The 26123-nt window shown below is 38.8% G+C and overlaps 1 protein-coding gene across 1 annotated transcript in view; it reads right to left on the minus strand.

The window, feature by feature from the left end:
* The window catches only part of gabrr2a (gamma-aminobutyric acid type A receptor subunit rho2a), a 98518-nt gene that overhangs the window by 28856 nt on the left and 43539 nt on the right, over positions 1-26123 (minus strand). The window contains 3 exon segments of the mRNA XM_033643655.2: positions 3811-3951; positions 11071-11153; positions 22125-22348. Of these exon segments, the coding sequence (XP_033499546.2) occupies positions 3811-3951; positions 11071-11153; positions 22125-22348 (448 nt within the window).

The raw sequence follows: 26123 nt of genomic DNA on the forward strand, positions 1-26123 counted from the left end.
CAATATTTTTTATACTGTGGATCAAGTGGATCAATGATTATTCGTCGTGTAAAAGAGGTTGCATTTAGTTACAAACCCTCAGAGAATTATCCCTCAGCGCACAGTGCATTAGGAGGTGATGGGCATAAACTGTGGCCAAATTAAATGTGTTCAAATTACGTGTTGGCAACACGAAAACAATGCCAGTGCAAAACTTACGTAACCGTTGCAGACTGATTAGAATAAATAAATGAATTTATTTTTATTAGTGTCATGCAAGCAGTTATGCCCAGCCAACATGGGGCTACAAGACACCATAAATCCAAAGCCCAGTCCAGCAAACATAAATTCAGGCAGCATTAAAGGGAAAGAAAATGGAACCAAGTTCGTGGATCTCTCACAAAGTGTGTAAAACTGAAAGGAAAAAAAAAAAAAAAAAAAAAAAAAAAAAACTTTTTGCCTTTTTTTCCCCAGGCTTTAACAACAAAATTGGCAAATGTAAACCGAATATAAAATCTCTTAAGCCATCATAGTTTGTACAATATAAAAGAAAAGAGGACACTCTGTGTGATTTGGGTGAATATTGTTGAATCACCTGATCTTAATGGCCAGGGGAAGAATACCAGCTCTCAGCTGTACAACTATAAATCTTTGGCTTCTAGATAAACAGGATGTTATATATAGTTCAGAGCCACTTCTGATTTATATGCATATGTCCTTAATTTAGGCACTGACAAAATGTTTCCAAACCATTTTTTTTTTCAAATTTCAGTAAAAGCTTTTTCGTAATAGAGTTTACACTGCAGCATAAGTTATTCATGTAAATATGCATCATATCCACCTCCTCAAAGACTGAACAAAGCTCTTTTCCCATGGAGAACTATGTAAGATTTAAGGAAAGGAAAAATACTTGGTTAAGTTTAAAAACAGATTGTGGTTTCAGTAAACATAACTATATGTAAGTCATGTACTCTTGCATGCTTTATGTTGTTATGTTAAGTACCTACATAAAGTACTTTGAATGGTGAAGCTACTTTTTTTCTCAGGAGTTAGTAGAGACCAAAAACAGAGTTAAAACAGAGTGAATATTGGACTGATGGTTATCAGATAGATAAAAAAATTATTCCAAATTTATGCTAATGTTGCTCTGTGTCTGCTGGATGTGCTAATTTAGATTTGGTAAAAACCCACATCTTAAAGGACAGGCTCAGGTCAGGTGCCCGTACAAACAACAAGTCTAGCAGATCAAACAGTAAAATATGTTGCTGTTTCCGTAGCATTGCACAGAGACATTTTTTTTTAACAAAATTTAAAAAAAAAAAAAAAAGAAATCTAACTAGAGCCTTAAAAGGAAGTGAAACAATAATGAAATTAGGCTGTCAACATTACTAATAGGTCTAAAGATGCACACATTCATATGTTTTACCACAAGACGGCTACTCTGCAGGAGACAATTGATGATTATTTGGTACTTTAATTTTGTAGCTTTGGTGGTAGAATAAAATTCTCTGACTTTTCCTTATGGATTTGAAATCCATAGCCAGCCTAGCCAAAGCTAGACTCAAGACTAGTCACTGCTATTAAAGTTTGGCAAAATCTAGAGGAAAGGCACCAGGCCATATGTGTATGATGCACTTTTAGCTGACTAAATGTTAAAACATTTTTTATTCTGTGTATAGGCTACACAATTTTACAATTAGAATATAGGACCTTCTTAAGGCCTATAAAAATGAAAATAATATCAATTCTATGTGATTTTTTTTTTTCGTCAAAGGCACAGGCAGCCACTGGCGAAGGGCCAAAGAACCTATGTATGAAAATATATTTCTTGGTTTATTTTTATTATGAATATGGGCAACAGGTGTGGCATGTCACATGACAGGCAGCACTATTAAGATGTATTTAAGATGGTGACTTTCTGATTCTGAATTTATCAGAAGTGTGAGGAAGAGCCGCAGGCTTGAAACATCACTCTGCATTAAAATCCTTGTAAATGGGAGCTGTTTGGTGTGCGGACTTATTTGTTTTGTACTTAGCTAAGCTTATGATTTGGGTCAAAATAAGTTGGGTTAGAGAAACCATAGACATATACGTAGACGCCGCATCGAGTGCTGAGCTGTACGTCAACGTCGCCGCCATATTGGATGTGGCAAGGCTGCACTGTAAACTAATACAAGTAAATGGACTTAATTTCATAAAGTGCCTTTCTACAAAGAAATTTACGTTAATGCCTCTCATTTATTCATTCACACACACACTAATATACTTGGGAAACAGTTAGGCACCAAAAACAATGTATTTGATCTACCTCTTGAAGCTCATGGAGAGAATGCCAAGAGTGTGCAAAGCAGTAATCAGAGCAAAGGGTGGCTATTTTGAAGAAACTAGAATATAAAACATGTTTTCAATTATTTCACCTTTTTTTGTTAAGTACATAACTCCACATGTGTTCATTCATAGTTTTGATGCCTTCAGTGAGAATCTACAATGTAAATAGTCATGAAAATAAAGAAAACGCATTGAATGAGAAGGTGTGTCCAAACTTTTGGCCTGTACTGTATATATACATATATATATGTATTGTAGCGACCCTGCAGTAAATGTTCTGTTATAATGTCAGTGTTCTGTGAGTTAATGGGATGTTTAGGAGTATAGGTAGGGGGGCGGGGTGCAAGTGTGACGGGAATGAGGGCAATGTGTGAGGGTGCTGGTGTGTGTATGAGTGAGCTGGAGGAGAGAGCAGGAGTGCACAGTTGGAGTTACAACTAAGTTCTTGTTTGTTGGTTGTTTTGGCGTGGTAATGGCCAACAGTAACCTGTACTGTTCAGTAATAAACAGTGGTTTGCCGAATAAATAACTGCGTCATCCTTTCCACATGTCCTAGCGGACACTACAGTAGGCCTATACATATATATATATATATATATATATATATATATATATATATATATATATATATATTTACAGCGCAGCCTTGCCACATCCAATATGGCGGCGACGTTGACGTATCGCGGCAGCGGGCAAACCCACTCGATGTGGCGTCTACGTATATATGTCTATGAGAGAAAAATGGTGTAGGTTACAAGTCCTAATATACTTGACCCATCAATTCAACCCTGAACTCAATCCCCTGTGCATTTATCATGCTGTCACAACATCACCCTATTTCCTACTTTGTCCCTGTTTTAATTCATTTTTTTTTCTTCTCTAGACTCAAAACTCAATTGGTCTATTTTAGTGCTTACAAATAGACCTTGAATCCTTTGTAAAAATCCTCCTCACAGCGTTGCCAGCAGTTGAGCTAAAAATACATCATTTGTCCTGAAGAAAGAGATAAAGGACATGGGGTCATACACTTACGTTTAGTGACTGGAGGCCTATACTTGTAGGCAGAAATGACTGCAGACGTGATTCATTTGGACAAAGTAATTGTTATTCATGTCATGATACTGTACACAAGAGCAATGTCCAACGAGCATAATTATAGATTTCATACCAACCCATCTGAGCTTGCGCTGCTATAGTTGCGCTGCCTTTGTGTGTGTGTGTGTGTGTGTGTGTGTGTGTGTGTGTGTGTGCTAGTGTTCATGCTACATAGTGAAGACCGAAACATGTTTCTAACCAACAGAGTGAGGACATTTTTGGATAGTGGGGACTTTGTGATTGGTCCTCACTTCTTGGTTTTAAGGTTCAGGTTAGAATTATGTTTAGGTTAGGTTTAGCGTAAGGCATTTAGTTGTGATGGTTACAGTTAGGTTAGGGGCTGGGAAATGCTTGAAGTAAATGAGGGTCCTCACAAAGCTATAAGTACAGGGATGTGTGTGTGGGTACCTGTACTGCTGTAGAAGGCCAAGCGAGATGTGGTGTGGAACTTCTGGATGAGGAACTGTGATAATGAGATACGATCATCAGTGCTAAGAGACTCATCACCGCTTTTCCAGTACAGCATCAGGTCTTCATCTGTGTAAGCATCTGCAAAACATCACACACTCCAGTCACATTTAGTCAGACTGATGTGAACTGATGTGAAAAACTTGTTGTTCAGGTCAATCTTCACTTGGATAAATAAAAGAATAACGTGATGCACAATCCTGCAAAAAGCTGTGTAATGGGTAAAAAAATATAAATAAATAAAAAATAAAATTAAATAAAAAAAATATATATATATATTATTTATATATAAATATATATATATATTTATATATAAATTAACGGGTATGGGCGCGGGTAAAAATGAACTATGCGTGGTCAGGCAAAGGGTGTGAACAAAAATATATTTTTTATTTTGCAGAATAAAACAAATGGAAAGATGTGCAGTAAATGTGTAATATTTTGACATCTAAATCATTTATATCAAATCACAATTCCTGATGATAGGCAGGACTGATTTTAAAGTCAATGACACAAGTTGAACCCGTCACCTTTGTCACTGACGTGGAGGACTCCAGCCATGAAACTTTGAGGTAGCAGCCTACTTCAAGTTCAAGACACCCAGTGAGGATCCTTGTGTTATATAATAAAATGTGTTTTTATTGTGGTGAAAGGAGCATGCTAAAATGTTTCCTAACCTGGCAGTGATTGTGCACAATGTTTTTACCATCCTGGTATCAAGCGCAGCCAGTGAAAGAGACTTTTCCCCCTCTGGATTTGTAATTCAAGAACAGAGCACCCAGCTTAATGTGAGTGACTGTAGCCTGTGTGTGTTTAATCATGGGTGCAGGTCGGGTTGCAGGTCTTTTATTAATGGGTGCGGGCAGGTGCAGCTTTGACTTAGACATAATGATGGGTTATAGGTCAGTTCTGGTACTGAACTTTACGGGTAGTGGCAGATGCGGATTTTCAAAAATGGACCTGTGCAGGACTCTGACTTGTTGAGCCTTAGTTGTCCTCACTTGAATACAAATGTTGGTTATGTCACAAATCTGATATCAGACAAGATGCTGATACAGCTCGTATGCATGGACACAGATATACCAAAAACTAATGTTACATTCACTCAGCTTTACAGAGAATGTCCCACATCATACATAATTACATATAATCACGCCATCAAGGAGGAGGCAAAACAATGTTGTGTAACCCGTCGTCCAGGGTCTTCATCTTCATTCGTCTAGTTATGAACCATTTATTTAGACCAAAGTTTTGTTGTTGTCATGAAAATTGTATTAGATATGAAGGAACGAATGATCTATGCATTTTCATGGTTTGGTATTTTAAGAGGTCTCAGAGTCCTTCACACTTGGAATGCGTTATTTACGGAGGTTCTGGTTGTGTGGAAGTTAAGATAAGATGAAGACCCTGGACGACGGGTTACACAACATTGTTTTTAAAAATTATTTATTCATGTGTGAATGTGAGCATATTGTAGGGTGATGGGGGCTGATGAAGAAAGGAGTTTGATGGCTAACAATCAAGCAGCAGCCTGACACAGAAGTAAACAGTAGCCACAGAGCTTCATTGATAAGGCCAAGAGTCTACAGCAGTATCAGAGCTCTGTGAGGCAGAAACTGTGATTATGTTCTGGGGGAGAACCCCAAGTCCCCTTGCAAGTTGTGTATCTTTCCATGTTTGCTCCCCCATTATGAAATAAAATCAGATGCCCAAGGTTGCTGTCTTTTTGCAGGTGCAAAATAGTGGTGCGGGGATGAAGTTCTTTTTGGAGGGCAACCCAGGAGTTAACATCGCCCTGGTTCCCTCCACAAAAAGCCAAAGAGACTGTTTATAGCACGCACATTACATGTACATGCATGGCCACTCACAACCGTGCCATGCACAGACATTTTGCAGAGTAGGTGCTCAAGTTGAAAAAAAAGGGGCATCCCTTCCACATTTTTGTTTCTTTTTTTTTTTTTTTTTGCACGTGTGAGGTGCTGGTGCAAAATAAATAAATAAGTAAATAATAATTGCGCGCATGCAAAGTGCACCCTGTTGGGAGGTTTCTATCTGCCAGTAGGGCAGGGTTTATTAAGGCCCAAGTATATCATTGTGCACAGTGATGAGCAGGGAAATGACTTTCAGGCTTACATATGAGCTGTCTAAATATACTATATACACCCAGCAGCTGCTACACATACACATTCACTTTCTACATTTATCATTTTTTATTTATAACAAGCAACAACAAAGAAAACAATGCCACATTGTGCACACTTCAGTCACCTATAAAATAAATCACCATCACAATCAACAAATCTTTTCATTAAACTGTAAGTAGTAATAGTGTAGTAGTGTAAAAGTAGGCCTATATTCAGCTGCAACAATCAGGCTATGTGCGTTCTGCTCTCCTCCTTTCAATTTTTCTCTCCTCCTCTCCTCATTTTCTTCTCCTCTTTCTGTTTTAAGTAGTCATAAACTAATTCTAATAATTACCTTCTAAATAAGCTTTAAATATTCTCAAATAATGCCGGAGAACAGATGTGTGCAGCTGCTGCAGCTGCAGCTTCCTCTTCTCTTCTGCGCTCTTTGCGCAGAGCATGTTAAAGTAGAACAAAACCACATGTCAGATTTGTTTAAATAAATCATTATGACCATGCTGTGGGAGATGTAAACATACAAATATGGTTTGTAAAGACACGTGGAAGTTAAAAGCAATTTGGAATCTGTCTCTGCTCACACCAGGTAGCTGGTAAACCTGAATCTGCCAAAGAGTTGGAGGAAGACGGTGTGACTACGCTAGACTAGCTCACTTCTTGTTGAGCTTAATGGTGGTTTACTGCCTACATTGGCTGGCTGTACTGAGAATTTTTCATAGTGGTTTAATTTCACCACACTGGCAAACACTGGCAAAGCTTAGGGCAAATACTACCTGGCTGTCCATGAAGGCAGGTGAATGAGACAAGGCTGCTGCTTCTCAGGGTGCTCGATTTGCATATGTTAGCTGTGGTGACAAATGAAGTTGAAGAGGGAGGGGCAGGGGGTCAGTTCAGATGTAGTTGTCAGGCACACAACACACTTTTAATTGAGAATTGATACCATGGGCCAAATTCAAAAACTTAATATACTGTAGTAGTTTAGTCAGAGACCAAAAAAGGGCAGGTGCTTGAGCAACATCTGGGATCTATCTCTGCCTGACGTACAACATCCTAACTAAATGCAGTTGAAAATGGAAGACTGTCTGCTGTCTTTCAACTATTTGGGGCAGACAGCAGTCAAACAGTAGGTAACAACCTCATTCTTTAACATTCAAATGATGTTATATTGTATAAAAAAGGCCCATAGCTTAAAAAAAATCACTTGTCTATAAGCTAATTAAGGGGATTTACAGTAGGCTATAGCTAGTAGCTAGTGTAGAGACTGAAGCTGATTTCTCCATGTTGTGAAGCAAAGTGCTCTGGCATGTTATTTAGCAAGACCACTCACATAATTCTCTTGAATCCTCCAAGTCCCATTGTTAATTATATGTTTCAATTATGTTTTTTATGCCCATGCAAGCAAAAGTTATGCTTGCATTAGGGGCCATGTCCATGGCAGCATTAGTTTTTCTCCAGGCCAGCGTATTTTTTAAAATTATTTGCAATGGGAGCGAGTATTTATGCTCTGCTACAAACACCACCAAACATGGCATGTTGTGTGTTTCAAAGATGTGAGCGGAACAGAATGATCTGTTTTCATTCTGGGCAGTGAAGGATCAGCTGTATCAAGAATGATGTTGCCATTATGTTACCTATAAGATGTTTTATTAACACATATACATCCTTTTGGATTTATGAAGATATAACTTTATAACATATACATAATAATTACCCATAGTACAGTTTGTATATGCATACATTTAGAACATTTGTGATACATTTTTATGCAGTGTTATTTATTGCTACCATATCAAATATTATATATATATATATATATATATATATATATATATATATATATATATATGTAAAGTAAAAAGTATAAACAAAGTAAAAGCAGAGCACTTATAATGGAGCAACCACCTTTAGGTGCACTTTTAAAAGTAAGTGGTCAACTAAGTGACTAAGTGGCCTTTTATCGATAGGCACTCCCAGCTCCTACTACTGGTGTCCTTTCATGTTGGAATGATACGCGGCTGGTTGACGTTACTGTTTAACAGCACCAGGCAGTGTCAGGGGAAATGCAACATGCCATCAGCAAAATTTAATGCAACAGAAGTCCAAGTAGGGCGAGTGGAGGGGTAATGGATGGGTCCAACAACCACCAGCTTTCACCTGGGAGGCCAGTGTTTGCTCATGTAAGATTGTAAAGCCAGACCCTGTTCTTTTTTCTAAACCCAACCACATGCTTTTGTTGCCTAAACCCAATCACGCATGTGTGTTGGCTAATCATAACCACCTGCATTTGCTGTTTTAGGGGAAAAAAAAAAAAAGTCAATTTGCAGTGTTGTACCGACGTAGTACTTTTATTTTGAAAGAGACTGTCTGCAAAGTGAACATTTCCTGTGAAAACAGAAATGTATTTTGAAAATAGACAATGCATGTAACAGGCTGAAGTTGACACGGTGTTCCAGAACGTCAACAACCAACACACCCAGGGTACCTTGCATGTCATACGTCCACGTGGAAAGTCCATGACCAAATGTCGGTATGTGATGAGGATGGAGTGAGAATGTGTTGTGATCTAAAGACTGAAATTTAAATGTATGTAGCTTGCACAACCTGAGCTTTTTTCTTCATAAATAAGAAACAACTGAGGTAGAGGAGGCTGCTGGAAGCATTCTCTAACCCAGTAGTGGAGATGTTGGAGATGTTATCAGCAACAGTCTTCTCCACCTTCAGCTTCCTCCTCCAGAGAGAGAAGTCCTTCATCTTCCTTCTACATGATGAGATAAAATAGGAGGGTTGGGATATGCTTTAGCCAATAATGTGCTATGTTAGTTCCTTTTTCCATTAAGCGCTACTTCCCGGGCCAAATGTGACTTTGTAATTCTATCTTCTGTAATACAGTTTGGTAGATGATGAACTTCATCCGCAATTTGTGCTCAAATTTTCTGAAGCCTGTAGCGCTGCAGAGCCATGAACTGCATGACCTCTTCTACAGAGACCCAACAAATCAATGGCTGGGTCTCCCAAGTTTCCAAGTTTCACAATAGCAGATACACATACACTATCCACTCACTGACCTCACATAGGCCATGTTTACACCTGGCATTAACAGGCGTTTTGGGTGAGCTGATCACAAGTGGATAGTGCTAAATACAGGTGTAAACGACCACCAAGACACATTGTTATCCGATCACTCAAACCACTTGCCGAGGTGGTCTGGGATGCTTTTGCCAACATGTCATTTGTAGGGTAAACACTGATGCGTCCTGATGCATCCTTGACAAGGACTTCATCATCAGTGCAAGATGTGGTGGCTGAGTTTGTGACAGTGGACCAATGCTCTATAACTTATCCATTTTGTTGGACAAAGTGTTGAGTGACCATCCATCCACTTTGTCCTACAGAAGGAGATATACTGAATTCTGCTGAAAGCGATATCTCCAGCTGTACTGACACAGCTACTAACATGACTACCAAGCATGCTACAGAGTTGCTAGCAAAAGTGTGGACGTAATAACTGTCTGTGGGGCAGTGACAAAATCTGATGATCTCTAATATATCCATTTTCACATCTTTAAGTAATCACATGTATCTGTAGTGGTTAAAAGAGTTAGCAGTAATAGAGTGTATAAACACATTTCAGTAAGTCTGTACAATATTTTATGATTTGTAGTCACAATACATTCTTACTCCGACCTTGTCACATATCGACGTCTGGTCATGGACTTTCCACATTGACATTTATCGTGCAAGGTACCCTGGTTGCATTGGTCGTTGATGTTCTGGGGTGCCATGTTGTATAGTTTACATACAGTCTCTTTCTAAATAAACGTATCAAGTCGGTACAACAGTGCAAATTTTCCAACAACAAACACGTGGTTATGTTTGGCCAAGACACCCATGTAGTTGGGTTTAGGCAACAAAAGCACATGGTTGAGTTGAGAAAAATAGAACAGGGTTTGACTTTACAATCTTACCTGAGCAAACACTGGACCCCTGGATGACAGTTGGTAGGTGTTGGACCCATCCACCACCCCTCCTGCCCACCCCTCTTGGACTTCCGCCCTCTTAACTTACATTGATGTCCCACGGTGTTTCCCCCTGATGCCGCTGGGCCATGGCCACGAATCATGCTGATGTGAAAGGACAGGTTTTTTGGGCAGTGTATCACACCAGAGGTCACTGCCCAAGTGCCGGTATTTGTTGAGTTCACAGTGAGACTGGGTTGGTAGTTAAGACACCGTGTGAAGCTTTCGCTAGGAAGAACACCATTTTTTGGTCTTTATTTTACACCATGAGACAAGACTGGACAGTCATCTTACTCTGGCCCTAACTAATTTTTATGATTAAAAGAATAAAATTTCACTCGAATCATGTTCTTCGGCAGAATTTTGGTGAGTTAGTGTCCAACACGATCTAGCTCTGCATGGAAGAAGTGTAATTAAACTTTATAAATTTTAAAGCACAATCCATATACAAAAAAGGTATAGTATTAAATCTGTCAACACAGGATGAGACTTCACCGCACTCTGACTGACTGGACATCATACAAGGTATATGTTAAATAATAACACATAAGTTTATGCAGCTGCAGCCCCTCTGCAACCCTCAAGAGGATAAGCAGTCATGGAAAATGAATGAATGAATGAATTATACATAACTTTAACATCACCACCACAAAGGTGTAGTGTGATGACATTTTGTAGACTCTTTTAGCCACTTGTTAGCAACCACCTTTTTAAAGACAGTTGTAGAACAAAGCATGAAAGTCATAGCACAAAACATAAAAGTTTCTTAAGCTTGTGTAAACCTCATCTGAAGCATCTAACCAAAAACATTCAAAAAACTGACTTTGAGACAAGGGAACCAGGAGTGCAAATATGCTAAGTCAGAGATGTGGAGATAAGGAAGACCTGAAAAAGCTGACCAGTCAGAGCAAACTGGGCTTTTTCAGAAGGGGGATATAGGAAGAGGAAAATAAAGTTTTGTTCAAGTAGAAACCCTAAAGATAAGTATAAACCTGAAAATGAGCATTATGAGTTCAATTTAGATTTATTTAGAATTTACTCACAGCTCTCCAGTTCCAGTGAGCAGGTCTGAGAATCCAGAGGAAAGCGGCTGAAGTCCATGTTACAGGCTGCTGTCACTGTCACTCTGTTCAACAATAGAAACAACAACAAGACAATCAGACCTGGACAGAAATCACATGGAGTGGCATGCTGTGATTCTGCTAAACACATGAACACACATTTGAATGTCAGCACCAGTGAGCACCATCAGTTGGCACCATGGATGAAGGATGAAAAAAAAAGCCCAAAATATAATCCTGTTTTATATGAGTGCGGTATTATTTTCATATTTCACACAGGTTGTCAAGCTCCCAGGTTAGCCAAACAACAATCACAGTTTGGTTAGCTTTGACCTGCTGTAACAATAATGATGTTTTGTCAGATGGCTAAACAAGTTGTAACGCATGTTAGCTAGTTCACACATAGAAGCATTAGATCCTTCTTATAAATAAAACAGCCTGTTGGTCTATTAAGTTCTCACCTTATTCCTATAAGTCATGTGTAAATGTAATGTAATGCAAATGATTCAGATTGCCACTTTGGAACTACACCTGTGTTCAAAAAACACACATCAAATTAAAATTGGTGCCATGTACTATAGGCTTTATGCCCTCAAAAATGCAAACCTACCTCCTTCATTAATTTTTTCTTTACTTTGTCTTTTCTTTTCTTTTCTTTTCTTAGTTTTTGGTAAAATTGTCACTAGAAATCCATAACAAAATTATAGACGGGTTTTCTCAGGGTACTCCGGCTTCCTCCCACAGCCCAAAGACATGCAGGTTGGGGATAGGTTAATTGGTGACTCTAAAATTGTCTGTAGGTGTGAACGAGAGTGTGAATGGTTGTCTGTCTCTATATGTTAGCCGGGGACCCTCAAGGTCGAATGGATGGATGGATGGATGGATGGATGGATGGATGGATGGCTGGATGGCTGGATGGATGGAAGGATGGATGGCTGGATGGATGGATGGATGGATGGCTGGATGGCTGGATGGATGGATGACTGGATGGATGGATGGATGGATGGATGGATGGATGGATGGATGGATGGATGGATGATACAGTTGCCAGTTTAGGTGAAAATCTGTCAAGACTGACAAGCTGAGCACATCTGCAAGTCCAGTTAGCAGTCATGCCTTTTAAACAAAGTGGCAGTAAGAAAGGCCAAGAGAGAAATGAACAGGAGGAAAAAGTAGCAAAGCTCCCTAAATTGCATTCCTTTGGCTTTTTTATTAACAGTTGGCAGTGGTGTGTTTGTGTGTGTGCACCTTATAACTAGTATCTAGTGTACATCAGGGCCCGTCACAATAGCGTGCACTGGGGCCCATGGTAACTACCTTACTGTACACTGTCATGAATATGTATTGATTAAAATGTGTATGAACCCTGGTCTTTACATTACTTTTCTGTCTCTCAGAGAACTGATTTCAAAATACTGCTGTTGGTTTACAAAGCACTGAAAGGCTTAGGGCCCAAAATACATTTCTGAGCATTGTCTATACTATGAACCACCCAGACCTCGCAGGTCTTTTGGGACGGGTCTGCTTTGTGTCCCCAGAGTCAAGACTAAACAAGGAGAAGCAGCGGTAAATTTTTTTGCACCACAAATCTGGAACAAACTCAGATAAATACTTCATTAAGGCTGAAGACCTTTCTGTTTGCTACTGCCTTTAATTACCTCAAGTATTTATTCATTTCTTACCCCACTGTAACTGTTGATCTTGTATTGGTATCTCTAGCTCTTAAATTGTGATTTTAATTGTACTGAAATGTATTTTGTGTGCATTTTGTATCGATGCTTTTGATTTTTTTTATGTCAAACAATTTGAATAGCCTTGTTGCAGAATTTTCTTCTACTTTCTGCTGTCTGAAAACTACCATTATCAAGTTTTTTTAAAGGGATAGAAGTTGGAATGGTGTTTGTATCCTAGTAGTATGGAAATGAGAATAACTTAAAAAACTATGCACACTTTCCAAAATGTGTAAAATCTTTAAATGAGGTACTCCAAGCTCTGCTGTAATAGATAGTATTACAACCTTTAAATATTGCAAGAGGAGATACATTTTGAAATCTTGAGCTCTGTAGGGTTTAATGGATATAAAAGTTTTGATTTTGATATATCTCCAGAAGTATCATAGGCTACTTTGTTACATTTTAACGTGACAGATTGCATTTTACTCCAGACTTAACATATTTTGCTTCACTGCACCTCATTCTGTTTTTTTTTTCTTCTCTTAATCAATGTAATGGCTGGAACTGTGCCTGCAGACCATCATAATTTACCCTGTATAAGACATTTTTGTTATGACCCTACATATTATGAATGGTACATATCAAAGTTATGAAAAATCATGGCAGGTGTTTTCTTCTGCCTTGTGTGTATCTGAAAAACTAAAGCCCTTTGGAGGATTTGTGCCTGTTCTAACTGTGTGTCCCTCACCTTATAAATCAAAGTTCCATCCCTGCATCACATTAAGAAAGTAAGGATACTATTAAGGATGGGAAACCAGATACTGGCTCTATCTTGGGCAGTACCATGGGATTATGGTATACCAGGGTATTTAGAAATCCTGACAGTAGCTAAAATACAGGTGATCCTCTCTCTATTAAACTTATTGTATGTAGTGCACATCGTGCACCACCACAGGTCAGTCTCCAGTCTCTACTAGTTTGTTCATTTATAAGACTTAAAAAAGAGCGTAGAAAACTTGCTGGTGATGGAGGTGGTCTGGGGTGGGATGCACTGCACACTAAAACTGTTGTATACTGCATACCCCCGGTGAAATTTCAGGAAGGTATGAAGATAGAAGACATTACATACTGCCCAAGCATAATTGGCTCCAAAAACACCCCACAGAAATTTTTAATTCACACACTGTTTTAATAAATCTTATTATTCTGCTGGCTTTCTGACAGTGTCATCATCTCCCCCTGAAATCCCTTTCTTTCTAATAGTTCTTTTTCCCACGTCCTCCTGCTCTGTTCTCCAATCTGATGTGTGCAAAAATGTGAGAAAGACTTTCACCTGCAGATAGTGAAACTAGTTATATCTTAATCCATCTTTCTCCATACTCTGTCATGTGATGCGTTTATGTTCTCATTTTGACTGATATACTGGTAGCTTGTTAGTGAGTGAGTCTACAGGTTGGTATGTACTGTCAGACTGAAATATGAGTCATAAAATGTGGAGAAAAATGTGTCAAAATAATTCATGAGTTTTCATGTCATGGATTTGGAGATATGGAGTTGAGCTGAGCTACAAATAAAACTTCAAACACTGCCAGAAGACTCCTCTGTTCTTCTTAATGTATCCCCCTGCTGCATCACACAAATATAAATGCAATGTGAGTATAACAAGTACACAAGTAAATAAGCAGATGATTTAATCCACACGGATTCCTCTGGGTGCAGACTGAACAGTTGCAGAACAAAGCCCATAGATATGACTGCACATGATGTGTTAACTGGTGTAATGATGTCTGCAGGGCTTTGGTAAAGGCTAGCAGACTTCATTTGCATTGTATATAATGTACTTTAGCTACAGTTGAATAATTAAATGCAAGGTTGGGAAGATTAAGATTAATGAAACTAGGGCTGAATTAAGATGCTCCAGAAAAAAAAAATGCTGGTACCCCATTAACTAATTAATTAATTAATTAATTAATCCCATTAACTCCCATTCCTTCCACTCTGTGTGCAGTTTTTCTAGTCAGGAATGTCACTTTGCTACAGGTTTGCTGTTGGACACAGAGCAAGACTTCAACATTGCTGTATGCAATAAATTTTAGAGGCGAGTCCACTGATTTTACATCACAAGAGGGTGTTAATAGGTTTTGGGAGCTCTGCTGCTATGTGAATCCATCGAAAAACTGTGCGATGTGTGATAAATGTCTACAAGTGAGTCACTTACAGGAGCAGAGTGTAGGATTGTGGGAGAGCTAATAGTGGAAATGGAATATGACATTTAAGCAATATCACACTCGAGCTCGTGATGTTGTACTGTGATATCGTCACGGCTGTGATTTGGTAATAGGCACGAGGCCGCAGGCCGAGTTCAACAGTTAAATAAGCAAGGCTGATTAAGAAATGTTGAAAAATGAGGACAAAATAGATAATTTAAGCATTTTATTTGTCTTCCGCCAACAAAAATAGTTCCCTCAGGACTCCGCTGTCACCGTTGCTATGTAACGCAGACATGGTGCGCCAGGCACTTACTCATATACACATTTATCAGCACGTTTCCATTAATTGTGCAGCCGGTGAAATAAGTCTGTGGTGACTGCATGGTGGACTGTTGCTTCACAGGCACAGCCGACTCTGCCTTCTGATCTGACAGTATGTTGCTTTTCTCCAAGTCATTGAGCTCCGCTGATGAAACACTGACAAACCTGGATGTGTGCTCAGATGGATTCAGCTTCTCCTCTCCCTCATCTTCCTCTGATGACCATTCATAGTTCAATTCAAAACTTATTTTAGAAAATAAATCCATATTTTTGGCTGTTTGACGGTGGATGAATTAATTAGCCTACAACGCAACTGCTGACCTAACTGACACTAGCCGTCAGTTTTGATTTGATTGTTGATTGTAATCAGCTGTGAGGCAGAGTGATACATACACAGTGAAATAACCGTGATGTTGTACTCCAATATCATCACGGTTTTACTGTCTCTCAACCAATCAGATTGCAGGGCCGGAACTAACTGTTGTATAATCATGATTAAGTTTTTATTAGTGTACAGTCACCTGAAACAAAGAATTGGTGTGTTGGGTGTTGTGGTTCGTGTGAGTTTGGTTTCTGGAAATTCCTGCAATATTCCATCACTCATTGGGTATATTGGACTGGATATGAAAATGCACCTGCTGGTATCCTGCTTATTACTTTTTGTATAAACTAAGTAGGGCTGTACCCAAATATTCAAATATTCGAATATTTGTTTCTATGGGTAGGTATTCATTATGAAAATTTGGTATTTGATATTCGTTTTTTTAATTTACTTTTTTTTTTTAAACATTTTTCTTGGTGCTAAATGTAGTCTTTTTGTTGTTGGTAAATGTAGGTTATCAATAAAAATCCAAACATTTAAATTGCATTGTTAAAAATGTGAAAATATAGTATCGCCTACCAACTGAGCTTGTGCGCACGGCAGGCTTGAGCGCATCCGTCTGAGGCTGTGGATCAATGGCAAGTTTTACCACTTTATCACTATTCCCTCTAACTTGTAGCTGTTTTTTGTTATCTTTTGAATTTAATATGAATTATGGAACCGTTTTTGTCAACGTTTGTTTCCCCCGTTTTGTACAATAAATTATTGTTTAAAGTTTCAACAAGTTTCTTTTGGAGTGCGTGACACAAGTGTGTTTTGAAAACGACTGCGGACTGTCACCTGCTCAACGCATCAGTACCTTCGGATGCCATGACACTAATAGCCAATAATGTCAAAATATCATTTACAGACCGATTTAACAGTCTATAAAGGCTGTACACACAACAGTAAGGTTATAGACATTATATTCCATTCTGCTGATTAACCATTTTATTGCAGCACAGAGTGTCTGCCAGCAACCAAATACTTGTAGAGGCTTCCTACAACTTGTTTCAACGGTTCCGATTTAATCAGAAGACAAATTAAACAGGATGACTAGCCAATGTGAAAATCAAAAGAAAGCATAGAATAATGTACTGAAGGAGACTGTTGTGCCGTCACATTTTTTTGTGGTTTGAGAGCAAAGATCCGGTCACCGCTGTGCAAAACTCCGCAATACAATTAGGTCAGAAAAAAACGAGTTTGCCGTCTGCCCCCCTAACTCTAACCCTAACCCAAAAATGGGAATGATAAGGGGCGGTTCTATTGGTACCATCCACAACTTTTCACAGTGGAAACGGAGAGAAGTGTGTACTGAACTGGACTGTACTGAACCAAACTGCTTGGTGGAAACAGGGCATAAGTGAAACACTTTTGGGTAAAAAACTGCAAAGGGGTCCTCCCCAGTAGAGTCCTAAATGTTAAAATGCCATGTTTCTACAGTAGCCCAGAATGGATAAACCAAAGACTGGCTTTAGAGAGGGCCTTTCATGTTTTTACAGTCACTGAAGGTCACCTGAACGTTCCTGAAATGCTAGGAAAGGAAGGGTTGAGTGGAGGGGTATTCAATTGGTTGTGAGTTGTAAAGGTAAAAAAAAAAATCTTAAGGTGTGGCATTAAAAAGAAGTGAGCTTACAGACCTCTGTAGCCCATTTCACACCCCTGCTTCAGGCTAGTGGCTCCAGGCTACATTAGCCTCTTCTAGCCTTGCAGAATCAGAATCAGAATCTCTTTATTGTCATTGTACGAGTACAACAAAATTGATACACACACAATCACAAATCAAACTCTTGGCAGTCAGATTGAATTGTGGCTTATGTAGGCCCTAGATTAACATGTAAGAGGAAAGTGTGGAATAAAACAATTTTCCTGCTTCTGTTGCATCAGTTTTGACAGTTACAAAAAGAAAAAAAAATTGTCCACTGTGAGTCTGACAGTGTTACAGGAGTATAGTACTAAATCTGTGAAATACTCTTTTACACTAACAATCAGTAAAATAAATGTGTAATGTGTGTATGATGTGTCATTTATTGTAGTGAGCCCACAGAGAATTATCACTATCTCTACAGTTCCCCTCAACTCTCAGGAGCTTTTTAGCCTCTTTGACGTCATTGTTTTGGTCTCAACAACTTAACTATTTAGTTCAGTCTCACTGCTCCCATTAACCCCATTTCAAGTTGCAGTAGGCAGCTGTTTTCTGTGAAAATGCTCAGATGAACCCACTGTACTACCTGCTCAGCAGCAAACAGCAGACAGACACAGTTAGAGACTAGCTGGGGAACATAATGGAGGATTTAGAGACAGATAGGAGAACAGAGCTAAAAGGACAGCTAACACAAACATGACTCCAAATAAATGATAATGTTGTAGGCAACTGTACAACATAGCTATAACAGCTTTATAAGGACATACTTTGTTGAACATTTAACAATGTTCTACTGAACACCCCCCCCCTCCCCAAAAAAAAATAGTAATACAGGTTGAAGAATTTTGTATTTTGAGCTGTATAAACCAAAGAGCATAGTTCTCTTACAAGATGTTAAAAATAATATGATAATTCTAACAATAAGAAGTAAATTCCTTAATATCAAAATAATGCCTCCTGAACCGGTCAACTGGCACAGTTGCCTATGAAAACATGAATGCTTTTAGATATAAAATATTATTGTATCCTATCAGACATTTGTGTGAAAGTTCACCATAATTACAATGAACTTGACATTTGACCCTCAACCTCCAAATTCTAATGACTTTATTCTTGAGTCAAAGTGGACGTTTGTGCCAAATCTGAGGAAATTCCCTCGACATGTTCTTTAGATATCACGTTCATGAAAACGAGATGGATGCAAGGTCAGAGTGAACATTCACTATGACCTACAAAATATAACCAGTTCATTGTTGAGTTCAAGTGAAAATTTTTGCCAAATCTTTAGAAATTCCTTCAAGGAGTTCTTGAGATATTGCTCTCACAAGAATGAGACAAATGAGGTCACAGTGACCTTGACCTTTGAGCTATGACCACCAAAATCTAAGCAATTCATTGTTGCATCTAAGTGGACGTTTGTGCTCAATTTGAAGAAACTCCCTCAAGGCATTCTTGAGATATTGCATGCACGAGAATGGAACGTACAGACAACCCAGTAACATAATGCCTCCAGCAATGGCTATCACTGGCATGGAGACATGAAAATATGTCTAATAGAAGATGTTACACAAGAGTAAAACAGGCGGCCATAACATACACATAAAAGAGTTTTTGTTTTTCTTTGAAGATGTCTCTACATCGTTGCATCTTGGTCAGCTGCAACAATAAATAATTAAAGTAATGCCTGTAAGTGACTCACTCAGCTCTGGTTTAGCAAACACATCTTTGGAAACCAAAATTGCATTGGACCACCTGATCTGTACTGACACTCTCCTCTAGCCACTAAATTACCAGGTGCTCTTGTAGGTGGGAAACAGTTTTCTCACAAACCTTTCCCAATGAAATTGCTTTTTCACAGACACAAGGTCCCTGCACTTAATTTGTGCCAGCATGAAAACAGGGCCATCAGTCTGTGGCAAATATGATTTCATGTCAACATTGGTCTCAAATGAAACCATTTTAATGATTAGAAATGACAAGTATTAAGTGTTTTTCTTTAGAATATTATTCATGAGATGTAAGAAGTAGCTGATAGAAGATGATGAGTAGATGATAGAAATTATTTTAGGGTTAGCAGCTCTTTCAGGCAGAGTGACCCTCCTCATTATTCAACAGGACAAGATAATAAGGCCTCAATGAAGACTTGGATTTTTCATGCATTTCCATGAGGTATGAAAACCATTAGTGGATTCTGCAGTTATGTAATCCATTGCCTGTATTATTTCTTGTCAAAGGAATATTATTGTTGTAAGGTAATGTAGTTCAGACTTTTCACATCAATCTGAACACTCCATTACCATGCAATAATGTAACTGACTGTTTTATAAAGCTCAAAAATGAATGGAGACCAATGGTTGCCTGATGTTAAACAATACAATACATCAAAAAATATATAGTGTACATATTTGTGTGACATAATATTCTCAACACAATGGTCCACTTGCAGAGTGTAAACTGGTCAGAAAGCAAAGTAGTCACAATATTGTTTTTCTTGAGGGAAGTGCAATCAGTTCTTTTTGTGGCTAACACATAGGCTGATATAGTAAAAAATAAAGGGGCAATGAATATCAGTTATCAGGTCTACAGTCCATTTTGGTAAGCCACTTCCCTCTCAGTTCCTCTAGTACTTTTTTCATAAACCACACAAGTGTTTAAGAATTAACCAAATTTAGTTTCCAGATTTTTTATTATTTTTATGTCACTAGTCACGTGAAACAAATTTAGGATGATAGGAGAGAGGTTGAAATAAACCGAAATTTCCCTTTAAGTTACCTCCCTTTCTGAAATGGAAAACCCAGAGTTTCCCTCATTTCAGGATTAACAGACTCAGAGTTTTCACTAAACCTGCTTTGTGAAACGGACCCCTGGCCAGTGGTCCTAAAGCCTTGTTTTCACCAAGCAGTCCAGTTCAGTACAGTTTGGGATACATAAGAATTGTTATTTTTGCATTTCCATTGTGAAAAGTTGTGGATAGCATCAACAAAACCATCCCTTACTATCAGTGGCGGCTGCTGGTCTTTTAAACAGGGGAAGCTCACTTTAAGTTTACATCATAAAATTTGTCATATTGTAACGTTAACGAGGCAGTAACTTATAAAAGGAACATTTAATGTTGAAGCTGTTTTTCAACCACACTCATGCCATAGAACCACAGCAAAACACACCTCAAAGATTCAGATGGGTTTAAACACCTGAACTGTGGTGAAAATGAGTTTTATGGCTTATGGAAATAAGGAACTCCGGACGGCACTCTGTCAGAAGACTCTACTCGCAAATATCTGCATGGGACTGAGCTCAAAATGCGATGATGCCGGTGTGTATTTCAAAAGCGCTGTCAATCACAAAGGGGTTCAGCTTTTTAGACAATTCCCCCAATCATCATGCATACACTGAGCGTCCTCTCCTGCCTACCGCTCCATTAGGTCCCAGGAAAGCTGAGCCTCCCTGGAAGTGACAGTTTTGTCACATTTATCCAATGACCGTCTTGTTTTGCTGCGTGAAAAAAACCTGCTCAGCACTCTCATAGGAATGCTTAGAGGCTCTGCGTCCACCGTGCTGACATGAGAATGTATGACAGGGAGGTCACGTTTGAAAACTGCTGATAAACAGCTGACGTTTGAACATCATAGTAATGATGTTAAAGGCATCCTAGCACACGTTTAATGCAATGTAAATTCTTGTTTTAATGTAAATTCAATAGTGCATATTTGACCATTTCTTCTATGAATTTTTAAGGGAAGTTCAGCCTCTCTTGTTGTCCCAGAGCAATCACCCTTGCTTACCATCCCCATTTTTCATTACCCCTCTGTTGGAGTACCTAGCACACTGATCTGATACCGAATGGTGGAGCTAAAACACATTGCAGTCCTGTATGTCATTATCAGGTTCTACATGTCTCCCTTCTCGAGTCAGTCATAACATTATCAAAACTAGAGCACTCGGAGAGCACAGACCTCTGCAAAGCAGCTCGGATTTCCTGCCATTTTATTATTTTATCCACTTCGCTTCAACCGATCACCACCAAAATTGTCATCATTTGTTCCTTGTCCCATTATCAACCTTTCCTGAAAATTTCATCAAAATCCGTTCAAAACTTTTTGAGTTATTTTGCAGACAAACAGACCAACACCAGCGAAACCATAACCTCCTTGGCGGAGGTAATAATAGTTAATTGAAAAAATCTGCTGTTTTTGAACATATGTAAAACCACTGGCCAGGTAAGACCAGCAGAGAGCTAGCAGGCTGGCTCCACAGGTGACTTGTTGGTCAGTGTCCATGTTCATTCCAGGAAAAAAAAGTATTTTCTTACTCTGTGAAAGTACACCTGTGCTTTTACTGCTATGACAACTGTCCAAGGTCTACATTTCTGCTGTGAAGGAGAGATCCTGTGAGGCAGATCAACATGGCTTTGAAACTACCAACAAGTCCACCAACCCATACGACCACATAGGTCAGATGTTCCTACTGTTTAATACGTCCCAGTGTATGTCATACGTCACGTGTGTCACATGACATACGACCACAAACTATATTACAGTGGTAAAACTCATCACTGACTTTTGGTTTCACAAAGCATAATGATTGGTCTCCTGGATGAAAGTCCTGTGTTTGTTTGACCCATCCACCTCCCTGCCCCTCTGTCTTAAGTGGATTTTCTTGCTCTTTATACTCCATTGTTCCCATCATAAAAGGCCACTAGAGGTCACTGCCTTACAATAAACCTAAATATAGGTCATAATTGCTGCTTATACAACCTATAGTGTCAATTTTTGGAGGACAGTCACAAAAATACATGTCGATAGGTCAGATGCTGAAATGCTACAGACCTCAAGCTGTAGAGGACATGTCCATCAGGAAAGACACGCAGCATGATGTTATCAGTGGTGGTGTCATGGATGAAGGACCTCTTTGAGTGGACAAAGAAGACATCAGGCACCCAGATCTTCTTCACCAGACGACCATCAAACGTCATGCTCTTGTTGGTGCTGCTGGTGAACGACAGGCGCTCATCCTTCCAGTAGTGCCTCAGATACAGAGTCATGGTGAAGTCCTGGTGGAATTAAAGAAAGGGAGGATGATGTTAAACCCATAAAACATTACGTTTTTAGTACCCGAGCGTGGTAGAATTTTGTCAAAACCAATGACTTCAAAGAATACTTCACCTGCAGAATGACCATTTATATATCAATTACTCACTTCGTGTTTCATTAAATGTGTGGAGAGAATGTTGTTTTTCTAGCACAGGTCCATGCTGTTGGGAAACATGGTCCCCTTTCACTTTAATTCAGTAAGAATGTGATAAAACCACATTTCAGATAAAACCACTGAAATGTTTGTGACATTTGTGATCTGTGACCTGCTAGAATGTAGTGTAACAGTAGCACAAGATCAGGGTCAAGAATCAGTATCTCTCTATATTTAGCAAACACTGGCTGCCATAAACTACTGTTCAAAAGAAACCAAACAAGACAGTGGCAGCAAAACTGAGTGTATTCAACTGAACAAATGTGTGGCTTATTGCTTATACATTCATGTTTAAAATGTGTCTTTACTTCTATCAAATGTTATACAGTCTCACTGTAAAGGACCACAGCAGATGTCATGTACAACTGACATACTTGCTGATTATTTACCAAGCCATACCATCTGGAACTGCTTTGCTTCCGTCCTTTTCCCTCCTTGGTAGCTATTGGTCTCCATTAATTAGAGCATACTTATGATTACTGTGCCATCAGTCACCCAAACTGTAAACCCCAATCCTTCCATGACACAAAATTTTAATGTGAAGTTTACACAAATGCCCCAGACTGTCAAAATGACATAAAAACTTTATGTTTAGTTGACATAAAAAAAAAAAAACCTTATCAGTGTTTTTAAAGTTATTTTTAACAATTTTTGAGTTTTGAGTTCATTTGACTAAAATTTATAAAGCCAACTTTGTCTAATTAGTTTAAGGCCAATAAAAAGCACTGTCACTGTGCACCGCACATATTATGTGTTGGGGCTAAATGGGTGGAGTTTCCCAGCATGCCGTGAGACAATGGGCTCTAGTTTCCTGGCGCGGCGCAGGGTGGCAAACCCCGTGCAGAGCTAGTTTTGAGCAGCGCAGCCCGAGGCGCGCTCAGTTTGGTAGTTTCGCCACCCAGGGGTTCGCCACCCTGCGCTGCGCCGGGAAACTAGAGCCCATTGTGTACCATGAGTAAAGTGGTATATACAGTTAGTGACCTCCCGCCTCCGAGGATATTAGAGTGTCTCACATAAAGTTGTGCTGAGGTGAAATAAAGAGCATTTACTGGTTCAGAAATGATCTCTTTGCCTTATTCTTGCAATCAAGAAACCTAAGCTCACCACAATCTAGTTTTTTATTAATAAAAAAAAAAGACTCAATATTTTTGTGTTTATATGACAAATCAAATGCTCACACAACAACAACAACAAAACAGGGACATTAAACTGACATAAGATTCCTGTCAGACAAGGGTCATATTATGACACATTTATTTATTTTCTGGTGAGCTCAAAACTTTTATGTTACTGCGTTGTACTAAACTAAAAATTTTGAGTGCAAGCTGTTTCGAAATATTTTTTAAGTTGAATGAGCGAATTGGGATTCACAGTATTAACTTAACATATTAAACTGTAGACTTACACGTGGAGTGTTGGAATCAATAATTGGAACATAGGGTTTAGCCTACACCAGAGTCGGGGACACTACCCATTTCTGCTCCCTATTTCTTGCTTAGAGATTATGACAATATAACGTGTTGAACATTAGATGTATAATATATGTAAAGGCTATGGAAAGTTTGATATAAACTGTAATTCAAGCCACTATAAGTAGCATCTGTCAATACAACTCAATCACTAGAAAAAATGTTGGCATTGTAGGTTACGGCAAACCACAGGTACATCATATTCACGTTATGCTTTTTTTTTTTTTTAACAATATTTATATGGCATTTTTCAAAACAAATTGCTTTACAACAAAAACAATAATAAAGCTAAAAAAAACGTGCGAAATATAAAACAGGATAAAATAATATAAAAAAGTGACAATAAATACATTCAGTTAAGAAAAAGCCAAATAATAAAAGTGAGTCTTAGGAAGAAATTTGAAAGAGGTCACTGGGTTCCACAGCTGAGGGGCCAAAAGAGCAAAAGCTCTGTCACCTTTTAGTCACAAGTTGAGATTTTGGAATCAATAGTCAGGCCTTGTTGGAGGATCTCAGGCAGCGGGGTTTTTGTTGTTTGGTTTCCAGGCGACAAAGTAAGTTCATATATTCAGTTCAAATCAATTCAATTTTATTTATAAAGCCCAACATCACAGATAACAATTTGCCTCAGAGGGCTGTTCACGTAATGTATGTAAAATCTTAAGTTACTGTTACTGTTGTTACTGTGAGGACACTTGAAATTTCACTGTATCACTGTATATAGTGACAATAAAGGCATCTTATCTTATCTTATCTTATCTTATCTGCTACTGGTGACTACTGGTGGCTGATCAAGACCAAATAATTATCCAGTAACAAGCTATGAACCAGCCAAAAGCAGATAACCTATGGAACAAGCTGAGAAACCAAATGTAAGAATTGACCATGGGGTCTAAGAAACTACTGTAAGTAACAGCACACATGCATCCACACAGTAGGGACAGGACTGCCAGCAGCTGAACAACCAGGGAAATCTGGCTGTAGTGTTGACCATCAAAAACCCCATCAGTTGGGAAAAACTGGCCACTCTATAACTGCTTTTGGTCCTCGGTTGTCAACATTTAATTAGACTTCCTCACTTTCCCATTTCCCTTCCTACTTACCTCATGTCATGAGCAGTTACTTGTCCGACAACTTCTCAAGAGACAAAAACTAATTCCAGCTATTTAAAACTTCACGTTCCTGTACATCTTCAGGCTCATAGACTACAGAGAACCATTTGACTTGCAAAAAAAATGTTGTCTTTGTTAGTTACATGGAGTTAAAGTTACTTCAAGGTAGAGAATGGAATGAACTGAAATTTATTCACCATTGTATCTCCAAGGGCCTGTTTCAGAAAGCAGGGTTAACAAACTGTGAGTGTAACCCTGAACTCTCAGTTAATGAACCCTGAGATAGAAAACTTTGAATTCTGAGTTTCAGAACAGCTGATCAAAGTCAGTTCAATAAACTCTTGAGTATGTTTACTCTGAGTTAAGCTTGTCTGCGGTCAATGAAAAAAACCATCATAAATGGAGCTCCAATACTACGATTCACCATGGCAACAGGTAATTAAAAGGCAGAACTTCCACATCTATCTATCTATCTATCTATCTATCTATCTATCTAAACAGCCATTGAAATTCTGTTAGACGTATGTTTAGACTAGACATAGCCTGATTAAAAACCTAAATTTCATTTTGCAGCTGCTCCACAGTTCTGCTCATCATAATTAGTAACATATAGTCTCCAACACCATAGGAACTACCACTACCACCTGCCAAAAGCCACATGCCAAGGTTTTATTCTGAGCTGGGAGTGACTCAATCTTGGAACCTATCGGCTATCGTCTGACAACGATAAAGCATACATATGCAGATGTCTGTGTATGTGATTAGCAGTGATTTGATGCTGTGTGATATTTTAATGTGAGGGCAAAATCTGCTGTTCAAAAAAATGACTGACGCGCATAATTAATGCACTCTGATGTGTGTTTTGACACGTACTGCATAAATGAGGAAGTGAATGAGCGTTTTTGGTTCTGTCAGAGGGAGGAGACAAAGACAAACTCAGGGTTTGCTGAGGAAAACCTGCTGGCAACAGGTTAGGGTCGCAGAGTCAGATATCACAGTC

This window comes from Epinephelus lanceolatus, chromosome 15 (genome assembly GCF_041903045.1).
Source record: "Epinephelus lanceolatus isolate andai-2023 chromosome 15, ASM4190304v1, whole genome shotgun sequence".
Taxonomy (NCBI): Eukaryota; Metazoa; Chordata; class Actinopteri; order Perciformes; family Serranidae; genus Epinephelus; species Epinephelus lanceolatus.